This window comes from Daucus carota, chromosome 8, assembly GCF_001625215.2.
Source record: "Daucus carota subsp. sativus chromosome 8, DH1 v3.0, whole genome shotgun sequence".
NCBI lineage: Eukaryota > Viridiplantae > Streptophyta > Magnoliopsida > Apiales > Apiaceae > Daucus > Daucus carota.
Genome location: NC_030388.2, coordinates 24,068,083 through 24,092,724, shown reverse-complemented (window position 1 = coordinate 24,092,724; position 24,642 = coordinate 24,068,083). Strand labels below are relative to the sequence as shown.

Sequence of the window (24,642 nt, the reverse complement as noted above, 5' to 3'; positions counted from 1 at the left end):
AGCAGCAGCCATGTTTTCCGGCTGAGGGATAAAGGAAGAGAGTGAGAAGAGAGGCAGGTGGGGCTGTTCGACGAAAGATGATGATAAACCCTCGCTTTTAAGCTGTGAAAATAAGTATATTTCTGCAAGTGTTTCGTAGCTTTCTAACAAAAGTAGACTGAACGTATGTTTGCAATTAATATATTTAAATGAGGTAATTTTGTCAAATACCCAAAAAAAAATAAGGCGCAACTGCTGATTTAGCCTCCACGGATTTTCATGTGTCCTACAAATTACAATATTGCTTTTGTTGGTGGCTTAACGCCTTTTTAATCTTACTATTCGGGACTTAATATTTTATTTCGATTGATTTAATATTTTAATTTGGTCGATTCAAGATTTCAAGTATCTGTTATATTTTGATTACTTCTCGTATCGGAATGGAGCCGAGAAACATTACATAATGAAGGACAAACTGAAATCAAGATCGTTAACACGAAAACTGGACAACAAAATATCTTGAGTGGGAGGGACTTAATAATTTTTTTTTTTTTTTGCTGATAATAGTACATGGTGACCAAAATTAGGGGCCAGCGATTGTGAAGTAGCAGGACCAAAATTATGACCGTTATCAAAATTTGGACATAATAATTACATCTACTTGAGTGGGACGAATAAGGTACGTTTTTAATCTACTTTACAGCCAGATTACTGAACTCCTTTGACTGAATTGTTAGTTGGATAGGAGAAAAAGGGTAACTAAATGTTGGATAAAGTACTTGTTTCAAGGTTGTGGAGAGGTGGAAGAACAATACTAGTAAATCTGAATAATTCTTGTTTTCCTCCGACGACTCCTCCGAGTCTCTGGCTTCACCGAAAGCAAGTAATTATTACAGCTGCTGCTATGAAATCAAACAAAGGTGTTGATAAGCTCCGCCAGATCGTACACTCGGATTCTTCTGCTGCTGGTATCTCTCTCTCTCTCTCTCTCTCTCTCCCCCTCCCTCCCTCCCTTCCTCCCTCTCTCTCTCTCCTCTCTCTCTCTCTCTCTCTCTCTCTCTCTCTCCTCTCTCTCTCTCTCTCTCCCCCTCCCTCTCCCTCTCCCTCTCCCTCTCTCCTCTCTCTCCCTTCCAGGATTCAATATATGAACTAGATGTAAATGAATGAATATATGTATAATTTCGTTTGATGAATCGCTCCATCTGGATAGATTAATATTATATATATCATCTACTTGTTCTGGTTAAGATTCTATATCAACACCTTAGGGATTCTGGAGAAATGCTGAATAATCAGTTATATATTTTTTATTAACTAATCTAATATCAACTTTGCAACAAGAAAAAGGTTTTATTAGAATGATATTTTTGTTTGTATTTAGATGCTTGGGAGAAAAGCTGGAGAGAAGGAGTTACTCCCTGGGATTTAGGACAACCCACTCCTGTTCTTTTGCATCTTCTCGAAACCGCTTCCCTTCCTAAAGGCAGGGTTTTGGTCCCTGGTTGTGGCAGTGTGTGTATTATATACTCTCTATCTTTATCTATCTTTATGTCATTTTATGAATTACACATATGTTCCTGACAACCCGAGTCTGTTCATTCAGTTACACTTGTTCTGTATCCGCTTTCAATAGCCAATTATCCTCTCTTTCTTTTACATTATAACAGACATTTTGCTAAAATGTTAGGTTTGGAATGAGGACAAGGGTCAAGTGTATATTGATTTAAAATGAGTTATGCACTAGTGATTTATTATAAGCTGCCAACAAAGGATTAATCCATTCCCATTCCATGCAGAATGCATCTTAATATGGTGAACTACCCATACGAATCTCTATTCTGTAAGAATTACAATTCAATTCTTACATTTATACCAACTTCTACATGTTGTGGCTGGAAACTGAAACAAAACACTGGATTTGGAATTATACTACAGAGATATCTGAATATCAGTTATACAATCTATATTGTTCTATTTATATTATTCCAAAACTTGGATTTGAGTGTCGTAAATCTAGTTTGCTTTGGGTTAAGGGTTTTGCTCAAGTCGTCAAGTATAAAACTAGAATTTTTATAATTTGGCATCTATTGTAGCCTTTAGAAACTTGGGTGGCTAGCATAAAATGAATATACACAAAAAGAGAACAATATGAAAGAGATGCCTAGAAATTGTAATTCTAACTTGACCTTTATTATAAAGAGGAAGACTGTAATAAACAGTAAATCTACTTTCTTTACAATGAACTTCCACTGCAACATTATCTCTCCATTTCTTTGTATAGCTACCTTCATTGTGAAAGAAAGTTGAATGATAAAATTTCTAAATAATCCACACAGCCTGGTGCTCTGTAGCTATTAGTCATGCCGTACCAATCAGAGCCATATGTAATCAATTCAACGCATTTCTGAAGTTTACTCGAGTAAAAATTTGCTTGGGAACAATTCTGTATCTAAGTAGTTCATATCAAGAGTTAGAGTCTGTTTGGCCATACATATTCATTAAGAGAAATAACCCTGATGCAACAACAGATACTGGATTTTCATTTTTGTTTGGCCATACTTATAATTATAAATGTTGTCACATCTGGCAGGGGCATGATGTAATAGCAATCGCATCCGCTGATCATTATGTTGTTGGCTTGGATATATCAGACTGTGCAATAAAGAAAGCTACCGAGGTAACATCTGATTGTTTTCGTAAGTGTAGCAAAACTCTGCAGCTGCAGTTTGAAAACCTTTTATGCAAAATTCAGACGAGATCTATTGAATAAATAACATCATAATTTAAACAAACAGCTACATATTGCACTCTTTGTTCCTAAGAGATTTGGAAGTAGGAGTGCAATAAATCAATCCCTCATGACCTCATGTAGTCAACACTTCGTAAATGCATTAAAAATCATGGGGATTGCAACATTAATTTTTTTAGAGGATAAGATTTAGTCAATGTGCATTTTCAGTGGGGAATTATGCTGATCCTACAAGTCATTTATTTTACACCCTACTGTGATATAAACACCGACATCTTCAAAATAAACTTACTTTATATAAGAAAGCTGCTGTTTGAGAAATTGATTATTTTTTTTAAATTTTGGATTTGGTAGAAAGGACATGTTAAAAATTGAATTTGGATTTCATTCAATTCCAAGACATTCGAATATAAGCATAAATTGGGGAATCTAAAATGACAACTCAATTTATGTCAATTTAAATCCATCATTCGAAATAAATTTCATGTTCTCAAACACATGGTTATTCAGTCTTTCATTTGATTTTTTTGTACGATCGAGACTATTGTAGCAAGTTGTTGCATGTGACAAATCACCTAATTTACACATTTGACTTTTAAGTTTTTCTCTTTATTTTGCTGGCAAATGTTTGAACTTTTGATTTTACATGTGTTATGGAGGATTGGAACAGCTGGAAAAGTTGTTCAAAATCGAACCTCCCTACAGAATGTTGTTTTTAACAAATTTGTAACCAGTTCTGTACGAACTAAAATGTATATACTATTTACATGTCGATTTTAAAAATCAGAGTTATGGACAATTATTATCAGGAAATTAGAGACTTTTAGCGATATATTTTAATATTGCATTCCCCTTGTAAATTACGTGGAGCCTAATGCAAATACCTCATTTGCAAATTAAATATTGCTGCACAAAAGTTTTATAACTGAGGGCGTGGTGGTCCTCTTGTTTCAAACGGTATTGTATGTTGTTCATTTTCCTACACTGTAAACATTACTGAATGGGGACTAACAACTGTCATCTTTATTTTGAACATCAAACCAGTTGTCTTCATCATCTTCAAATGCGGATTACCACAAATTCCTACAGAGGGACTTCTTCACCTGGCAGCCAACTGAGTTATTTGATGTTATTTTTGACTATACGTAAGTCCAACTGAACTTGAGCTTAAGTTTCAGTATATATAATTTGGAGTATTGAAATTTTTAGGGTAATGTTCCAGGTTCTTTTGTGCTATTGAACCAGATCTGAGATATGCTTGGGCAAGCCGAATTCAAAAATTTTTGAAACCAGATGGGGTTCTCATAACACTGATGTTTCCGGTACAAATAACCCCCATGTATTTCCTCAAGTACCTCTATATTACCGATACTATCAGTACTATAGTGATTCTGTTTGAACAAAAATTGGAACCCCCCCACAACCCCAAAACCAAAAAAAAAGGTCTATGCATACATATTCTGAACCTCAGATGCGATGCCCTCCTTATTGTAATCAGGAGAGTTCAAAGTTGCTTAATATCTTGGCTTCTATTTGTTTTCCCTCTTTTGGCAGATCAGCGATCACATTGGTGGACCCCCATATAAAGTATCTGTTGCAGAGTAATACCACTGACTTTGAGTTTAAATTTATTAATGTTTAATATTTTTAGATGATAGAAGATTTTTTTTGCATCAACAAGGGTAACTTGTTTGCAAATATTAGATTATATATGCTGCTGATGTACCCTAATTTTTACCTTGATTTGTGTAGTTACGAAGAAGTGCTTCACCCTATCGGTTTCAGAGCGATATCGATTTTAGAAAATGAGTTAGCTATTGGTCCTCGCAAGGTATGCAAATCCCAAGAAATATTTTTGATATCTTTGTCATATGATTTTTGAACCAGATAAACATATAATTCCTTCAAAGATAACTTGTGCTTTTGGCACTCCTCATGTCAACTTGCTTTTTGTGCCTGCAATCCCATACCTCTAAAAAGAAAAAGGAACAGGTACATATAAATAGATAATCCATCTATTTTGCCCTTTGGAAAATATTAGTCATGCTTTTATGAAGTCGTGATCATGGAAGTTAGGGTGATGGGTGAGAACTACTACAATTTCTATTTGTTGAAGGAAGAATGTTAGGAAAAACATGGATCTGCTAAAGTAGATTAAATTGTTTTTTTTATCCTTCAGAATTTGTTACAGTGTCTAGCAATTAGTTTTAGTAACTTCAACCTTTTAAGTTGAATGGCTTGCAAAAGGATTTGTTTCGAATATTAGCCTAACCACAGTTTCAATTTCAGTTACTATAGTTTCTCTTTTCATTGTGAAACGCCACAAACTTTTTGCATGATGCACCATTAACAAGTTAAGTTTGGGAGTAGCTTGGGGTTCGTGAAGCATGATTTAGAAAAGTTCTCTACAAGTGCACCTCAAATCACGTGTTCTATTCATTTTTTCTGGTAATCTAGTCTCATGGATGAAAATTTGTTTTTAAATAACATTGCACACAATTTTTTTATATATTTAAATTAGTGGAGTATCACTTTTATAATAATATTAGGGAAAATTAATTTAAAGATCACTGAACTATTGGTGTTTTATTGTCTGGGTCCCTGAAATAAAGATTCCAATATCCGGGTCACTTACATTTTCAGTTTTTTTGTTTGAGTCCTTCCGTTAACTGAGATTCTAACAGACGTTAGAATCTCGATGACGTGGCAGAATTGTTGGCACGTGTATATTAATTTTATTTTAAAGGTCCCTAAACTATTAGTAATTTTCATATGTGAGTCCTTCCATTGATTTAAACGAAACTAAGCACTTTTTTTCTTTATCATTCGAAATTTATTATGTATTAAGATACTAACAATATTTAATCGGTTTAGAAGGTATTCAATTTTTAGTACAACTTAAGTTTTTTCAAAATAGCTTTTTGGGTCCAAACCTCTATTTAAATCCGCTAACTACCAAACACTTATATTAGCGGATTTTAGTGGTCAAACCTCTAAACCACCGCAAACCTCTAATTTTGGTCCAAACCTCTAACTTCCAAACAGGGCCAATATCTTGTGAGGCCTTTTTTTTTTACAATAGGACTATAACCTTTGTGTTTGTTATGATAATGTTCTTGGCAAGTCTCTTTTACATGTCATTTATTATATGATAAAAAAAACTAATAAACAATAAATTAAGATACATAGAAACACGAGTTAAAACATAATATAACAAAGTAAAATAAATAATATTAATTAATTAATTAATAAACATTTATTTATTTATTGTGTAAAATAAACATTAATATATTTATTGTGTTATATTAATAAACATATTAATGTTTATTTTACTGTGTTATATTAATGTTTTTTATTATCTATTAGATCTTTAAAATAATTACAAATTAAAAAGCTTAAGTTGTACTAAAAATTGAATACCATCTAAGTCTATTAAATTAATGAAAGGACTTAGATAAAAAAATTACTAATAGTTCAGGGACTTCTAAAATAAAATTCATATACATGTGTCAACAAGTCTGCTACGTTAGCGAGATTCTAACGTCCGTTAGAATCTTTGTTAACGGAAGGACTCAAATAAGAAAACTGAAAACATAAGTGATCCGGATATTGGAATCTTTATTTCAGGGACCTAGACAATAAAACACCAATAGTTCAGGGACTTTTAAATTAATTTTCCCAATAATATTATTTCTTTTACATATTCAACAAGATACATTTATCATAATCTTATTATTATAAATTCATAGTTCTAGACAAATTTATTATATGAAAATTTGTTTATTCACTTGTTTTTGTATGATCATAAATTTTGTATGGTTAGGTTGTTCAAATAATAATATTTTTTTATATTTTAAGGCAAATTAATGGAAAGCTTCTGTGTGTGTGTGTGTGTAGTGTGTTTATATATATAACGCATTGCTCAAAGAAAAACAACCTTAAAAAAACACACTTTAGAATCGAATATAGAACTGTATATAAAACTTGAATTAAATTCTAATTTTATTATGAATAATAATTGTATCTAACATGTTTAACAATAAATATAGATTAAAAATAACATGATTCTATGCAATATTATTCGTGCAATATACACACACACACACACACATATATATGACTCTATTCTGGATTTTATAATATTTCATATTAATAATTTGGAAAAGCTTGGATGTTAGATTTCATAATTAAGTTTAATTGGTGTTTAACTATGTAATCATAATATCAACAAATAACATTAATATCTAATGATTGTTTAGTTTTTTTTAATTATAGCAATAAATATATACAAATCAACCTCTAATCACCGTATCATTGTTGTTTCTCGCCATTATCATTGATTCTAGTCACCTTCAAATTTTGTTGATTTACCATAGTTAGGGGCAATGTTTAATTTATTTAAGATTATAATAACAAGTGCTGAAAATCAATTAAAAATTGTATAGATGAAGGGAAGAAGAAGAAGAGTGATGAGCTTGCCGAAGAGGTAAAGAGGTCACCGGAGTAAGGAGGATGATCAGGGTCAAAGAAGGGATGGGGCGGGGAGAGGGAACATCGCGGGCGGGGGCGGTCATGGGGTGGGGTGGGGGTGAAAGAGCTCGTGTCGCTGCCACGGGGCAATATGGGTGGGTGGCTATGGGATGGGGGGCTGTGGGTGATGTGGGTGAGGCTGGCAATGGATGAGAACAAGTGATGATTACTAAATATAACTAATGTGATCAATGAAATTTCTAGTTTCGAGATATATTTCTTTTTTACTATACTATGGTATCGGATAGGGCTGAGCATTCGGTCGGTTCGGTCCAGAACCGGACCGAACCGAAAACCGAATTTCTAATTTTTTACAGACCGAACCGGACCGAAATTAACATATAGACCGAATCGGAACCGGGCCGAAACATTTCGGTTCTTTCCATCAGAATCGATTTTTTCTCTAAAAAAAATGAAAAAAGCTAATGAAACCAAAATCATAAACAAAAATTCCAAGCACATGATCTGCATTCTTTTTTCAAACTAAAACATTAAGCAGGCAGTAGCCATCAAATATTACAAAGCTTCAAAATCCAAATCTCCGCACCTGGCCACCTGCAGAATATGAATTAGCACCATTGATACATGGGAGCTCAGCACATAAACAAGGCTAAACAAAAGTAACCATCAACTCATATCCAATGAGTTGATGACAATGCTGGCCTGCTTGGGGTAAAGCAAGCGACTGCCTGAACTCGTGTGATTGTTTGATTCCCAAATTGATTATAGATTCTCGAATCTCACTTAAGGTTAGCTGGTATAGATCTTTGATTCTGATTAGGGTTTGAGGCGGTGCGGCGATTAGGATACTGGGTATGTACTGGGAATTGGGGTTTGGGTATGGGGTGTTTCTGACTCAATGACTGCTTACAGATTATAATTAACAAGTATTATATTTAATATAAGTATATATAATATATACTATTAATTTTATACCTTCGAGCCACGACTCGACTTGCCGGAGAGTCCGGTCGACTCGATTCGACTTATCGACGTAACAACCATGGACGCACCGGTACTCCCTTAAATTAAAACAGTTTTATTTTTAGGACATTTGTTTAAAGAATGAATATTTAAATCTATTTTCATAGTTTTATAATGAATTCTATAAATTAATGCCAAATGTTGCGACTCTTTAATCATTTGGGTTATTTCTCCTGTAGTTTTAATATTTAGAGTTAAAACTTTTAATAGATGAGGATCACTATGACTTAAAGTAACAGTCAGGAAAACAATAAAATGGATTGGTCCATTATGAAGACTAGAATCCATTATTCCTAATATACTAGGAACATAGTTTAAATATCTTGTGTCTCTTAGGCATAATAATATACTAGAATTAATACCTTTAATTGTTAATGGTTTTACTGCAACTTGAATTAATCCTATGTGAATATAATTATAACCTTTTTTCTATAATTTCTTTATCTAAAAGAGAACAGTTTTCATGTTCTTTATTAATAGCATAAATTCTTTAAACAGTTTTAAGATTATAATTGGTTTTTAAATTATCAGCAAACGTTGACTCATTAATATGTTTTGGACTAATACTAGGAATATTCCAATTGGACCAGTTCCCTAAATCTTGACTAATGTTTTCATAACTGTGTTCTTCTTGATTAATGAAATCTGGGATAGGCGGGATCAAAGACATAGTTGACCTTGAGCTAACTGAAGAGCTAGATTTAAAAATTTTATTTATTAAAATCTAGGCAAAACTTATTATCTTTATTATCAGTTTTTAAGTGCATACCCTCTCACCTTAAGTAGGCTCATACCTATGTTTTAAACGCATTTACCTAAACTGCTCACTCGCTTCAGGCTTACACAGGCTCTGATACCAAAAAGGAGGCGGAAGCAGAAATAAGATGAATCAGATAATATTGCATAAGAATTCTGCAGAATCAGGATAAGGATCATTATCATTTTCAAGATCATTTACTGGAATATAATTATATATAATAAAAATTGTAAATAATACTAGTCTGGGTGCATAAGATAAACTAAATAGATGTATAAACAAAATATAGATAACATGTTTTAACCATAAAACATCCGTAGGTTGGTAGAACCCGCCATGTAGGTGGATATAACTAACAAGTTTAAAAACTAAAATTTGTTTCAATATATGGAAGTTACTTACAAGATTAGCATTGCATATCTTGCTTGAATAGGTTCTCACTATTACAAATGTATTGTTCAAACTAAATACAAGTGTAAGATCTGTATAGACTTCTAACTTCAGACGCTTAAAATTGCAACTCTCTTCAAAATATACGACATGCCTCACACTTGATTCTCAGACTTTTTTAAATAACCGAAACTAAATAACTGTGGACACAGGCATCCAAAATGAATTAAAACAAAAGCAAACAGCGAAAATTACTTTCAACTGTTACAAAAGTAAAAAGCTCGAGTGAAATGAATAGTAAAAAAGTCATTTTTAATGTTCATGAATAGTTGAATTGACTTTTCACTTAGAAGGCTTGGCTTCTTCTGCATTATCACATGGCAAAAGGATTCTGCGAATCTTGAAATAACTGGCTGTTATATGGATTATTAATAGTTGTTGAATTCTGACTGGAGCCTAAACATTCTTTATCGGAGGCCTCTTCTTCAATTTTTGAGTGCTTTCAAACTATGGAAACTAGAAACGTAACCATGGAAATGATAAGACAAAAGAAAGTTATGTGGGTTTAAGCTACCCGATGCTGACCAGAAGCAATTACACAACGTGGTCCCTGAAAATGAAAGTGTTCATGAAGGCACAAGGAGTTTGGGGTGCGATCAAGCAGAAGGATCCCAAGGTAACCGTAGATGATAAAACGGTCCAAAGGGCCCTTGCAACAATATATCAGGCACGCCCTGAAGATGTGGTGTTGACCATTGCGGAGAAAGAAACTGCTAAGGAGGCGTGAGAAGCGATTAAAACGATGTGTATGGGTGTAGAACGAGTAAAAGAAGGAAAAGTGCAGGCGTTAAAAGGAGAATTCGAGTCCCTAATCATGAATGAAACATAAAAGATTGAAGATTTTTGTATGAAGTTGAGCGGGATTGTGACTAATATCTGGTTCCTTAGAGAAACAATGGAAGAATCGAGTGTTGTGAGGAAAATTTTACGTGCAGTTCCGGATAAATTTCTTCAAATAGCATCAAACATAGAGCAATTTGGAAACATCAACGTGATGACAGTTGAAGAGGTAGTAGCTCGTCTCAAGGCTCACGAGTTAAGGATGAAGGGCAGAAATGAGAGCGCATGTGGACAACTTCTCTTGGCATCTCAGAATCAAAGAGCTAGGGGTGGTTCTTTCCGTGACAAGAGTAGGATAAAGTGTTACAACTGTAACATCATGGGTCACTATGCTTCAAAGTGTAGTAAACCAACCACGACGCGAACGAGAGAAGAGACAAGAAGTGAACCTCGCACAGATCGAGGATGATGAACCAGCTTTGATATAAATATAAGTGACGTGCCAAACGGGCAAATAAGTAGTGCCATACGGGCTAGGAAGCAATGTGTCAGACGGGCAAATAAAAGATGCCAAACGGGTAAATAACTATATTGCCAGAAGGAAAATGAAGTGGATTTGTTAGACGGACACACAAAAGGCCATTCGGGCTCAGTTGATAGCATACGGGCTAATTTCAAAGCCAAACGGGTTGATGACAAGTTTAAGATTAAGGGGGTGATTGTTGGATATTAATCTTGAGTGAACTAGTTTGTTTTTTTAATTATGTTTTATTTCTGTTTTGAGTTATCTGCATGCATGTGCTTGTGACCAGGAGTCTCAACATTTTGCGTAGGATAAATTTGAATAAGATTAGTATAGCAAAGCTTCTTTAGGAGTTAGTTGGTTACTTGGTTTAGTGAATTTTTCAGTTTGGTTAAGATTACTTCTCTAGTTTCCTCATTCAAGGCTAACTCTGTTTTGGCTGGGTTATATATATCATCATTGCATGCAGTATCTAATAAGAGTTCAGGCTTTTGACGTGAGCTTTTATGTTTGTTCATATTCTCAATTTCATGTCTTAACATATTATAAATATACATTGAAGAAGAGGCCTCAGATAGGGAATGTTTAGGCTCCAGTCAAAATTCAACAACTATTAATGATCCATATAACGGCCAGTTATTTCAAGATTCGCAGGATCCTTTTGTTGCGATAATGCAGAAGAAGCCAAGCCTTCTAAGTGAAAAGTCAATTCAACTATTCATGAACATTAAAAATGACTTTTTACTATTCATTTCACTCAAGATTTTTTACTTTTGTAACAGTTGAAAGTAATTTTCTCTGTTTGCTTTTGTATTAATTCATTTTGGATGCTTGTGTCCACAGTTATTTAGTTTCGGTTATTTAAAAAAGCCTGAGGATCAAGTGTGAGGCATGTCGTATATTTTGAAGAGAGTTGCAATTTTAAGCGTTTGAAGTTATAAGTCTATACAGATCTTACACTTGTATTTAGTTTAAACAATACATTTGTAATAGTGAGAACCTATTCAAGCAAGATATGCAATGCTAATCTTGTAAGTAACTTCCATACAGTGAAACAAATTTTAGTTTTTAAATTTGTTAGTTATATCCACCTATACCAACCTACGGATGTTTTATGGTTAAAACATGTTATTTATATTTTGTTTATACATCTATTTAGTTTATTTTATGCTCCCAGATCTAGTATTATTTACAATTTTTATTATATATAATTATATTCTAGTAAATGATCGTGAAAGTGATAATGATCTTTATCCTGATTCTGCAGAATTCTTATGCAATATTATCTGAATCATCTTATTTCCGCTTCCGCCTCCTTTTTGGTATCAGATCCTGTGTAAGCCTGAAGCGAGTGAGCAGTTTAGGTAAGGGCGCTTAAAACATAGGTATGAGCCTACTTTGGGTGAGAGGGTATGCACTTAAAAACTGAGATTAAAAATTAATAAGTTTTGCCTAGATTTTATTAAATAATTTTTTTTTAATCTAGCTCTTCAGTTAGCTCAAGCTCAACTTTGTCTTTGATCCCGCCTATCCCAGATTTTATTAATCAAGAAGAACACAGTTATGAAAACATTAGTCAAGATTTAGGAATTGGTCCAATTGGAATATTCCTTGTATTAGTCCAAAACATATTAATGAGTCAACGTTTGCTGATAATTTTAAAACCAATTATAATCGTAAAACTGTTTAAAGAATTTATGTTATTAATAAAGAACATGAAAACTGTTGTCTTTTAGATAGAAAAATATAGAAAAAAGGTTATAATTATATTCACATAGAAATAATTCAAGTTGCATTAAAATCATTAACAATTAAAGGTATTAATTCTAGTATATTATTATGCCTTAGAGACGCAAGATATTTAAACTATGTTCCTAGTATATTAGGAATAATGGATTCTAGTCTTCATAATGGACCAATCCATTTTATTGTTTTCCTGACTTTACTTTAATTCTAAGTGATCCTCATCTATTAAAAGTTTTAACTCTAAATATTAGAAACAACCTTTGGCATTAATTTATAGAATTCATTATAAAACTATGAAAATAGATTTAAATATTCATTCTTTGAACAAATGTCCTAAAGATAAAAGTCTAGTGGTTATCATCAAACCGCAAAAACCGCCCGCACCGCACCAAACCGCACCGCCATACGTGGTTTTTAATTTTTGTGGTGCGGTTGCGGTTCGAAATTTTGTGAAACCGCAAGGCACGGTGCGGGTTGCGGTTTTATTTACAAAATGCGGTTAAAACCGCACCGCACCGCATTTAATATATTATTTAAATTATTTTTATATATATATATATATTACATTATATGCATTAATCTGTAATTTCATAACTTTATTATGTATCAATGTGGGAACTTTTATTTTTATGTCAAGCCTATCAAATCTAGGCAGCTTTGCAAAAACAGAATAGCAGCATGTCATATATATGCAGGAAGGAAGCATCCAGTATTAGTCTAATATGTTCTTGTAATCTATTTGTTTGCAAATTTGTTAGAATGTTGCACAGTTCAATGTATGTCTGATGAGCGCACATATAGTTGTAATTTAATTTCCACCTTTATCATATTATATTCCTCCAAAAATTAATTGATTATGGACAAATTTTATAATTTAATTTTAACAAATTATTTGAATATATATAAACCGCATAAACCGCACCGCAACCTCACCGCCTTTTCGTGGTGCGGTTTATGTGGTTTTAACACTTCGTGGTGCGGTTGCGGTTTGAGAATTTGGCAAAACCGCATATGCGGTTTGATTTGCGGTTTTAGCCAAAAACCGCACTGCCCGCACCGCGATCACCCCTAGATAAAACTGTTTTAATTTAAGGGAGTACCAGTGCAGCCAATATTCAAGTTCCAAAAACAATTCTTTAGAAAGATATTAATCTCCTCGGTCATTGGATTTTAGAAAATGAAAGACCAATAAGTAATAATATAATGAATTTAGAAAATGTTAGACAATATTTAGATGGTATAGTTAGAATAAGCTTTAGTGATCCAAACAGACCTCTAATTTTACAAGAGGCAGTTGATCCAACAACATCTTCTAGGAAAGATACAGAATTATTAAGTAAATATAAACTTAGGGGTCGTTTGGTTCGCTTCGGGGAAACGAAATGGAATCTAGAAAGGGAAACGTAGAGAAAGGAAAGGAATGATCCTTAATTGTTTTACCTGTTTGGTTTGATGCAAAAACGGAATGGAAATTTGAGTGATTAATTTTATATTCGAGTTTTTTTAATATTATATACTTTCAAAAGTGTTAAATGTATTCATATTTATAACAAGATAATTTTTTTACATTCTAATAAATTAATATAGTTTGTTGTTTAACCATACTATTAATTTCTTAAAATAAATTAACATGTGAATTATATCACAATTATATTTAATTTAAGAAACTAAATTAAAAATTATTTTTAATTTTTAAAAATACTTTATATGATAATCTTTTATTTTAATTGTTTGAAATATGAATTATAACTCAAAATAGAAAAAGGGTGAGGAAAGGGAAACCAAATATCTATTTGGGGATGTGGAATGAGTTATGAGCACTATTGAGTAACCCACTACTAAAAAAAGGGAAAGGGAATGATGATTTTTACAAAACAAACACGTACAAAGGGAATCAATCAGGCTGATTACCTTTTCCTTTCCTGAATTCCCCAAACCAAACGGCCCCTTAAAGAAATAAGAACGAACGGAATAATAAACGAAGGTCAAACAAGTTGTCCTTTTTATTCTACCAACAGTCAAGTAGTAGAAGAAGATGAACGACAACTATATCTTACACAATCAGATTTTGAACCAAAATCAACAAATCATCAACTTCTTGTTATTAATAAAGAATTTATAGTTAATTGAAAATTTTTAAATGAAGATTTTAAATCAAGAAATAATAAAGAAAGAAGACGTCAATTAGGAATAACCACAGTCATACAGACAGAGAAAAAATAGTTAATAAATGGAAAAAAATAGTAAAAGAAAAATAAATAAAGAAATATATATATATATATATATATATATATATATATATATATATAGAAACAGACCTCGAGACGGGCCAAGCAGGACCGTGGTGGGATAGTGGGACTCGGATGTGGTGTAGTGTGGGCTTTTGGGCATGTTTAGAGCTTGCCTGAGTCTTTTTATAGCGTAAGTGGGGGTTTAGTGAGCATAGGGTGGATTGAGTGGAGTTGTAAGTCGTTACCGGGTGGGTGATGACACATATAAGGGTGAATGATGTTATATAAGAGTTTGTTTTGGTTTTTGTTTAGTTTTTTTTTTTTGGGTTTGTGTGTGTGTATACACATTCTACTAAAAGTGGTTATTCTTGTTACAGGGAAAGGAAAAGCTAGGAAGGTGGAAGAGATCCGTTCAGTCGTCACTATAATAGGCATTCCATTAGCTAACCTGCTCTCCTATTGCCTTTTCAGCTTGAATACTATTACTGGCTACCGTCAAAAGAAATCATGTAAAAGGTATCAATTGCCTACTCGCTTTATAAACCTTCAAATGTTTAATACAGTAAGTACTACTAGAACTAGAATACACTAGTACTAATATATATGTACATACGGGCCATTAGTGGATATAATAATGACATGCGAGGGTTTGACTGCGACATCAATCATCTGCATTAATACAAGGATCTCCAAGGCAAAATGAAATTCTGGTGGTTGCGGTAATAGTAACGTGGAAATGGAACTTAAGATTATGGATACACAAAATAATATGTTAACAATAATATGTTGCAGATAAAACTGGGTGGTGATTTAGGGGTCGATATACTTGTTTGGCTTAAAAGAAATATCTGTTGTTTATAATTGACAAGTTATTTATAAGTGAAGAATTATTAATATAATAATGATAAAAGTGATTATACACATTTTTATAAAGTCAAATTAAGTCACTGAAATAAGTTTGGTTCAAGTCAAAATTTGACAGAACTAATAAGTTGATTATGGCTATAAGTGAGAAGATGGGCTTTGTAAGCCAGCCTACAAATACATATGATTTGTCAATTAAGATAGTTACAAAGAATCTAGTATACATCATAAGTAATGTGTGGCAGTCTAGATCGAGAGGTCAGGTTTGGGTGCCACGAAAAAAACAAAACTTGTAAATAAATATAAGCATGCAAACGACCCTTTAATTTAAGATCCAAACAAGTTATGATATGAAACAAGAACCAAAACTTAAACTAAAGAGTTATTACATCACAACCTTATGCCATTAGGATAACTTCGAAAGAAGATATGCTTGTGACAGCCCGAGAATCTGGGGGTCTGGATTCTGACGTCACCACATAAAATCATTTTAAAACACTTTTGAAAACCTGTATTTTTAAAAAGGTAATAAAAATCAAAGGATTTAAAGCTTGAAGACTTTAATAAAAGATTTAAAGAAAACACTTTAACCCCCTAAAAACAGGATCGCATCCAGGTTACAGTATTGAAATTAGAATCAACCACTGCCAATAAACAATGTCTTACAATCTCAGATCATCTTCGATGAGAAGAATCACTGCCAATCTATTCAATTATGACTTACAACTGAATCCCATCAATACAATTCTATCTAGAACCAACCTTGACAATCTCCCCGGACATTCCACTTGTCCTCTGGATATTCTATAACTCTGACTCCTCGCTTAGCCTTAGCCATACTCGCAATCTCAATCAAGCAATTCATCTCTAAGCTTTTCTGAAATGGTTAAAAAAAGGAATAGCAAGGATGAGCAACAATGCTCAGCAAGTGTATATAAGCAACAATAGTCCTGAAATATCTTATCAGGGTTCACAAGTTCAGGATATGTAATTGAAAACTTCACAATTCTTATCAGCAATTGAAATCAGAATTCAAACTTACAGAAGAATTGTCGAATTGGATTCATCACATTTTTACTTAAAAACCAAAGGTTAGGCTGCTGATCAGTCACGCACTAACCCCGAACATGGCACACAACCCTGTTCTCTATACTGGATCCACGGCACACATTGGCCTATAATTGACCACGAATCTGGTCTGACCACGAATCTGGTCCACATATTTTATAAAAACTAATCCAATTCTAACAAGTTGAATCAATAGACAATTCAATCAACAGAAAAGAAGCATAATCATTATCAACAACAGAAATATTCCAAATCAACTTTTGAGAATCAACATTTCATAAACCACAGTCCGTTCCTTGATAAAACATAGTTCAGGAAATTCCTAACTATTCAGTATCCTCCATTATCGGCTAAGCAACTGAATTTAGCCTGCTAAACCAGCATGACAATGGCGGGTTGAATAATCAAGAAGATCCCAACTCATTCTAGGTTCTAACTATCACTGAGCAACCCATGCTTCAATGGCGGTCTGAACTTCGAATTAATTTGTAAAGCTGATATTTTTAAAATCTTGAGAATTGGAAAGAATGGATCAGGATACTTGTAATAAAAATTGAGAGTAATTAGGTGTTTGGCTTTTCAAAACTTGGAAGAAGAAAACAATCATGGGTTTCATTCTCAGAAGTAAGAGTTTATTTGAGAAGGGTTCCAGTATAACAATATCATGATAGAATAATCAGAACATGCAATATATATATGAGAAAGGATTTAGGAAACTTGCCTTAAATCCGATTCCAGACACAGCTTAATCTTATCTTTCCAATTCACAATCTATGCATATCATAACCTCCAGACCATCTCTGTATATACTCTATTCGTAATACGACTTGGCTTTCTCGACTCGTTCCTTATTCGCTTTGCAACCTCGTTTGACCTTCTGTACGTCTTCAATCGTATACGCCTCGTCCAAATCCTTTACGAGAATAAAATACTACCATAATTACTAAATAATCTATTGATTCTTATCTTACTTATCAAACTCGGTATCATAACCTATCGCATATACATACCACGTATATCGATAGCATTTAAAACATAATCACATATCACCCTATATAATCTCTATGCACTTATCAGATATCACTTAACATATAATTATGCTTTGACTCTATCATATAGTCACATCATATTCCATGTAGCATACTACAACTCCATAACCATATAAATCCTATTGAAAATCTGACAGCGTCTTGTCTATTTATAGGACTATCCATCTGTTAACCTATTTCAACCAACAACCAATCAATCAACTCAAATTCCTGTAATCTACATATTCTTATTCAACATTAATCAAGACAAGATGCTATGTCTCCCAAATCATTTATCAAATCAAATGGACACGTATTTCATATAATCATCACTATATAGCAAATAGATCACGTATAGTCACATTATGCATTTTAAACAATATGTATACACATTGGACACTCAACCATATTGTTACATCATATTAAACTAGACTTTATAAGCTTTAACTTATTTTTTGTTTCACTCGATTCTGAATTACGGGTCAAAAGTTATGATCAAAACCGTTTCCTGACTCTCCTATCAGCACATAACACGTCAACAGATAGCAGACAACATATTTCACATAAGTCTTCCCACTCCAATTGATGTCATTTCAAGTCTCAGGTAAAAATGATTTTTCAGGAATTTTCTGGAATTTCTAGACATTTTTCGGAACTAAAACGGGTAAAAGAATCCATCTTTGAATAGATAATCAAGTCCGATTGCTCAAGATCGGATCCAAAATCATTTGAAATCAATTAACGAGCCTCGAGCATATTTTAGAAAAATAATCCAAAGCTCGAAACTATTTTTCGGAATTTTCAAATCAAAGGAAATAATTAAATCTAATTAATTAATCAATTAATATCGATTAATAATTAATTAAAATAATTAATCAATTAATATTTAAATTAATTGACCAATTAAAATAATTAATTACTAATTAAAATTAATTAATAAACTAATTTAGATTTATTTTTGAATAAAGAAATAATTAAAAACTATTTTTGAAAATTAAAATACTTAAATAAAACAATTTTAGAAATTAAATCAGAAAGGTTTATTTTGTAAACTTTTGAAAGTTTTCTTTCAGGGTTTAAAGTGTAACTTCCAAAAGTTACAGGGGGTGTTTTGTAAGATTCAAAACTTGGGTACAACAACTTCACCATCTTCAAAACCTGGGGCGCTAAACGGTAATTATACCGCCGCCGCCGCCCCAGCCGCCGGAAACGCGTCTGCCACCTCCGTTCTTTACCCAGACCGCCCAGAATCATTCTAATGGTCACCACAAACATGTATGCATCCTCAATTCGAACAAACGGGACAGAAATTGACCAGAAAAAGCTTCAAAACGAAGCTCGCCGCCGTCGAGTTTCAAAACTCTGGCGAGCTTTAATTCGACACCCCACACACAATCTGATCCCTAAAATCGACTCCTCTAAACAAGATACACATGCTAGTATCCTCAGTTTTAACCCAGAATTAACAGAGCAAGAACCCCCAATTTTCAATTAAAAATATTCAAGAACACCTCAAGAACATTTAAGAACACATGTCAAGAATCAAACCCTTATTTCTATATGTTACGGAAGTCAAAAATCGACATATAATATATGAAAACGAATGGCAGGAGATGCTCTACAACATGGAATCATCAAATCAATCAAACAATCACGTTTGCAAAAATTCACTATTTAAATCTTAATAATTCGAATTTAAAAAGCTTAATCAGTAACAACCTGTTGATTCTGCACTGATATGGATAACTACAATAGATTCCACGCGTCGAGAGCTTCGTTTTGACTATTCATACGCCTCCATCGGATTCCAATAACGCCTTCAAATCCTCGTTTGATTGCGAAGAACACGAAGAACACCGCTATCAGCTTTCTCTCTCGATAATCGTGGAGAGAAACTGGTGAAATGATTGTACGTGCGAAAACTATAGAAAAGGCTATTTATAGAGGAAGATAAGAGAATATTTCTTGAATATGCTTTGGAATATTCCTTGAATATGCTTTAGAATATTCCTGGAATATGCTTCACTTATTTCGAGACAACCAGATAATTATTAACTTTAAAAATATTAGCAAAATCGTACCGGACCATTTACGGGGCAAACCGTCCTCCGGATTGAAAAAGTTAAAACACGAGAAATGCTCAGAATGTCCCAAATAGCCTAATGACGAAATTTTCTCGAACGCCCACGGGGTTTAAAATGCTAAATAACTATTTTAATATAATTAATAATTAAACGAAATTAAATCCATAAATCCATTATAAAATCACGTAGCAATCCAAAAATCGATATGAACATATCTAAATAAACTGTATTTTATCCTGATCATATAGAAATTGAAATATCTCAAATCCAAACACATATGAGCAGTCAATTTAATAAACCAGATAACACAAATCTCACAAATATTCATATAAATATCACATACTATTCATAAATTATTAGGGAAATACCCAAATGTTCCATATTTTGTTCTGAGAATATGAAAATTGAAAACTCGTGATTGCAACATATATAAGCAATCAAAATGGAAAACTAGTTACCATATAATTTACCAAATATTCATATAATATTCAGAAATAACCATAACTAATTACGCGATCATTACACACGTAACACTTAATCACGTAATACATATATTCACATATCAATCATCTAACTTGCACGACAAATCTCTGTATTTTCAGAAATAATATTCGAACTGAGTTTTGAAAGGACATTCATATATCCATGTATAAATCATTTGAAAATATCTAAATAAAATATGACTCATTCTGATAATATCAATAATTAAACTCACAGTTCTGGAACATATAAATAACATTTACAGAAAATCAATTTACACCAAAATTCATCCAATATCCACAATTAATTATCATAACTAATTAAACTCACTATTTCACGTGCAACACTTAGCCATGTAACAATCATACTCACATACCAATCTTTTAAATCTTTAAAATCAATTATATGAAATATAGTTTTGAAAAGACAGTCCCTGTATTAATAACACAATAACCCGGAATTTAAATATACAATTTTGAAAACACATTAAACTGGAATAAAATATTAAACTTTATTCCTTTCTTTCTAAGAAAATTACTTTCATAACGATAAACAATTTTTGAAAAATCTGGGTCGTTAAAATATACGAAATCACAGAAGAAGGAGGATGCATAATCTGTTTAAACCTTATAATTCCACATCACAATTATACTTATACTACACAGACCATTCATCTTATCAGATAAAAGTCAATTAAAGCCAATAATAATATTCAAAAACTTATTTCGACTTTAATAAACTAATTCTGAAAATCTGGGATGTTACAATGCTGATGACTAAAAGTCTAAATAAGTTTCACACATTATGGCTGCTTTCACTTGAATTGAATGGATTTGGGGGGGGGGGGTGGAATGAAATTTGTAGTATGAAATTTGTAGTATAAATTTGAGGTGATTAAAGAATATATATATATATATGTGTGTGTGTGTGTGTGTCTATATATATATATATATATATATATATATATATATATATATATATATGAGTTAAGTTCCGTGTAGTTCACATATTTACTGTAGTACCGTAGACCACGTATGTTCTGCAACTATAGAATGACATAAAAACATTGCAAAATGTATGAAACTTGTTATTTTGTGAAATACATTCTATAAATATCACTATTTCATGAAAAATATTGAAAATCATTTATATTCGACAAGTAGAACACATATGTTCTCTAATATGTAAATATGTTCTGCAAACTTAACATGTTTTGCAGAATAATGTGTTTTTCACTATTTAACTTGTAGAATATCTAGGATTGTCAAAATTTTTAACAAAATAATGATGTTTATAGAACATGATTTGCAAAATAACACATTTTGCAATGTTTTTATGTCATTCTATAGTTGCAGAACATACATGGTCTACGGTACTACGGTAAATATGTGGACTACATGGAACTTTGTTCATATATATATATATATATATATATATATATATATATATATATATATATAGAGAGAGAGAGAGAGAGAGAGAGAGAGAGAGAGAGAGAGAGAGAGTGTTAGGTTCTATGGAATAGACAAAAACATTGGAGTATTGGAGTACGAGTTATAATTTTTTTAGTTTAATCAAAAATAATATCCTTCATTATCCAAATTTTTATGTAATTCATCATTTATAAGTTGTCTTAAACAAAATTATCAATCAATCAATATTATTTTTCAACTTTAACAAGTATAAAGATTCATGTTCTGCTTATTAGTTATATTGCTGAACATAGTGTTCTCTGATTTATAAAAGTAGTTGTTCTACGTTTTGATTACAATGTTTATATTGTAGAACATAATCTGCAGGTTGTCGAATGTTTACAAATATTGCAGGACAAAAAAATTAAATTTAAATGACAAGATTATATTTTTTCAAATTCTCTACTCCAATACTCCAATGTTTTTATCTACTCCATAGAACCTAACAATCTCTCTGTATATATATAATTTTGAATACATCAATTATTCTACCAGAAATCTAACCCCCTTTTTCGACAAAATTGTTTATTACACTTCTTCATGTGTCCTTGCAATCTTCATTATAAAAAGTGTGAAAGAAATGCTCATTCCATATTCAGTCTTGCTCTGCCTTTAACCTTACTAAAACAAACGCTTTCTCAATCTCTTTTGGCCAAACTCTAGCTATTCTCGGGTTAGACGATCCTTGAAACTTTGGTGGTTTAACCGACTGAATGGTCTTAAAAGTCAGAACATATAGCATGCTGTTGTTGCTACTGGTCCAGATTAATGGTCTGTTGTCACAATAATTCTAAAATCTGAGTGATGGTCGGATCCACCTAGCTTGTAGTTGTGGTTTCAGTATGGGTAGCTCCGTTTGGTGGCATGTTAATTAAGTAACATATGTAAATTATTTTTAAATCATAAATGATCGAATGATGTTTGATATTGTTTAGATATGTTCGAAAAATAAGGTTATCTTACTACATAAATTTTTTGTGATCTAACAGGTTGAGAATAAGATATTGCAAAATATGAAAAAACCATGATTGAACAATAATTAAAATATTTATATAGTGAATAGTAAAAAATAAATCTAGTAAAAGAAACGGGCATTATATAAAGTCAAAGTACAAGCTTATAATATCTTCATTGTTGAATTCTTTTTCAATGGATACGATTTTTTGATGAGATCATTTTATATAATAACCCGAGTTTGATTTGGAGGGGTTTGGTTGGTTTTAGACTACCTCTTGGTTTGACATTTTTTATGATGTATTTCAGTACTCAAAGAAGATTTTTGTTGGATTAGATTGATTGGATTTTGAAGTTATTTTATTTATTGCATTGTTTGAAGCTTACTTCTCACATAGCCATACCTGATTATTGTGTTATGTTTTGCTAGAAGATCCTGTTTGAATTGAAAGGTGATTTGAGATTTAAAAAAAATCAAGACAAAGGATGATCATGCTTCTATACAAACACAATTCTGATGCAAAGAACAAGTTGCTGAGACCGAAAGTAATGACAAATGACAAGGATGAAGTGGATGAAAATGATCAAAGTAAAGGCAACCCTACTCATCCAAAGTTAAGTGAATAAGACCTATGTATCAAATAAAAAGCAGCTTGTCATGGGTGACAATATTAGTAGCTCTACCATCATACAAGGTGAAGATCAATGACATGCTAAAAAAATCAAATAGCCTTGTATGCGTAGCCTAGAAATACTCTTTTACTTTCAAGTTTAATTTTTTGTGAACAACTAAGTAATTTAGCTTTTATATATTTGATTGTAACAAGTTTATTTTACAAAATTGCATATTATTTTCAACTTGGGATTAGTTTTGTTGTGAGTTTCTTCTCACGAATTGAGGGATATTGTAAACAAAATATGCCTAGGTATTAACAAGAGAAAGTTAAATCGACAACTCTATGACTTATTATTTGTAATTAAAATTATGTAGCAGACTTTTATTGACACAAGTCAAGAGATTGTTGGGGTATTTTTTTTCTCTACTTCAAGGAATCAAATACAATAAAAAAAATTCATAAGAAGATCAACTTGATCATGTCCTGGATGACTGAATAATAAAGTTGAAAGCTAAATAGTTGTAGAGTTGGTAATGTTTAAAGTATGATGTCGTGAATTCAATTTTTCATCACATCGACAAGTCTGATAAGGCTATCGCATTTGCAAGTACTCTGCCGCAAAACAAAATTGTCGGTAAAAGTTCCATAGATCGTACAATATTCTCGAATCTACTAAGTCTATATATTACTATCAAGAACTCTCATATAGCAAAGTAAAAATATGTTATATCAACAAGTAATATAGTATACTCAAAATGGCTTACAGAGAAGTGGAGAAATTGACACATCACTTAATCGTGGAGAAATTGACACATCACTTAATCATATTATGAGTTGGGTTTTCGACAAGTCAAAATATCTATTGTAAATATGAGTTCGCGATAAGTCAAAATACATTATTGCAAATCGGAGTCTAAGATAGAAATATTTGAATTTGTGTTACTTTCATTTGTTATTTTGTATACAAATTTAATTAGCTACTATCTTTATCTGAATTTCATGTAAGTTGTTTTTATTTTGTGTTTCTGGTTGTAGTTATAATGATATAATTTAATCTCAATCATTTTCCAGCATAGTCATCAACAAAGTCATCATGATGATATGAAGAAATTAAAGCTGTAGTCAACATTTTATAAATAAAGTGTCCATACAATAAATAAAAATATTTCCCAAGTCCTCAACTCATATAGGAATGGAAAATACTCTATTAAAGTGTACATGAACAACACATACAGACCGATCTTCAAAAAATATTAAAAATTTGTTTAAAAAAATATATTAAAAATTCAAACACATGTGTTTGAATACCTTATACAAGCTATAGACACTTTAGTTCAAGTATTTTT

General features: G+C 32.1%; 1 protein-coding gene across 10 annotated transcripts; it reads left to right on the top strand.

Moving 5' to 3' along the window:
* Window positions 1–661: 661 nt before the first annotated feature.
* On the top strand, window positions 662–23,537 carry LOC108200086 (probable thiol methyltransferase 2). Of its 10 annotated transcripts, none has more exons than XR_010286412.1 (9): window positions 669–947; window positions 1,361–1,491; window positions 2,570–2,656; window positions 3,773–3,873; window positions 3,951–4,067; window positions 4,283–4,329; window positions 4,481–4,559; window positions 15,107–15,245; window positions 23,110–23,537. XR_010286412.1 is itself a non-coding variant. In XM_064083120.1 (8 exons), the coding sequence occupies exons 1-7, from the start codon at window positions 743–745 to the stop codon at window positions 4,528–4,530; spliced, it is 738 nt and encodes a 245-aa protein (XP_063939190.1). In that variant the 5' UTR covers window positions 662–742; the 3' UTR covers window positions 4,531–4,559; window positions 7,174–7,219. The 10 variants fall into 10 exon arrangements, 7 of the variants coding, with proteins under 7 accessions (XP_063939190.1, XP_063939188.1, XP_063939189.1 ...); XR_010286410.1 differs by having other exon boundaries at window positions 670–947; window positions 3,951–4,050; XR_010286411.1 differs by having other exon boundaries at window positions 679–947; window positions 3,951–4,050; window positions 23,113–23,537.
* The last annotated feature ends 1,105 nt before the right edge of the window (window positions 23,538–24,642 follow it).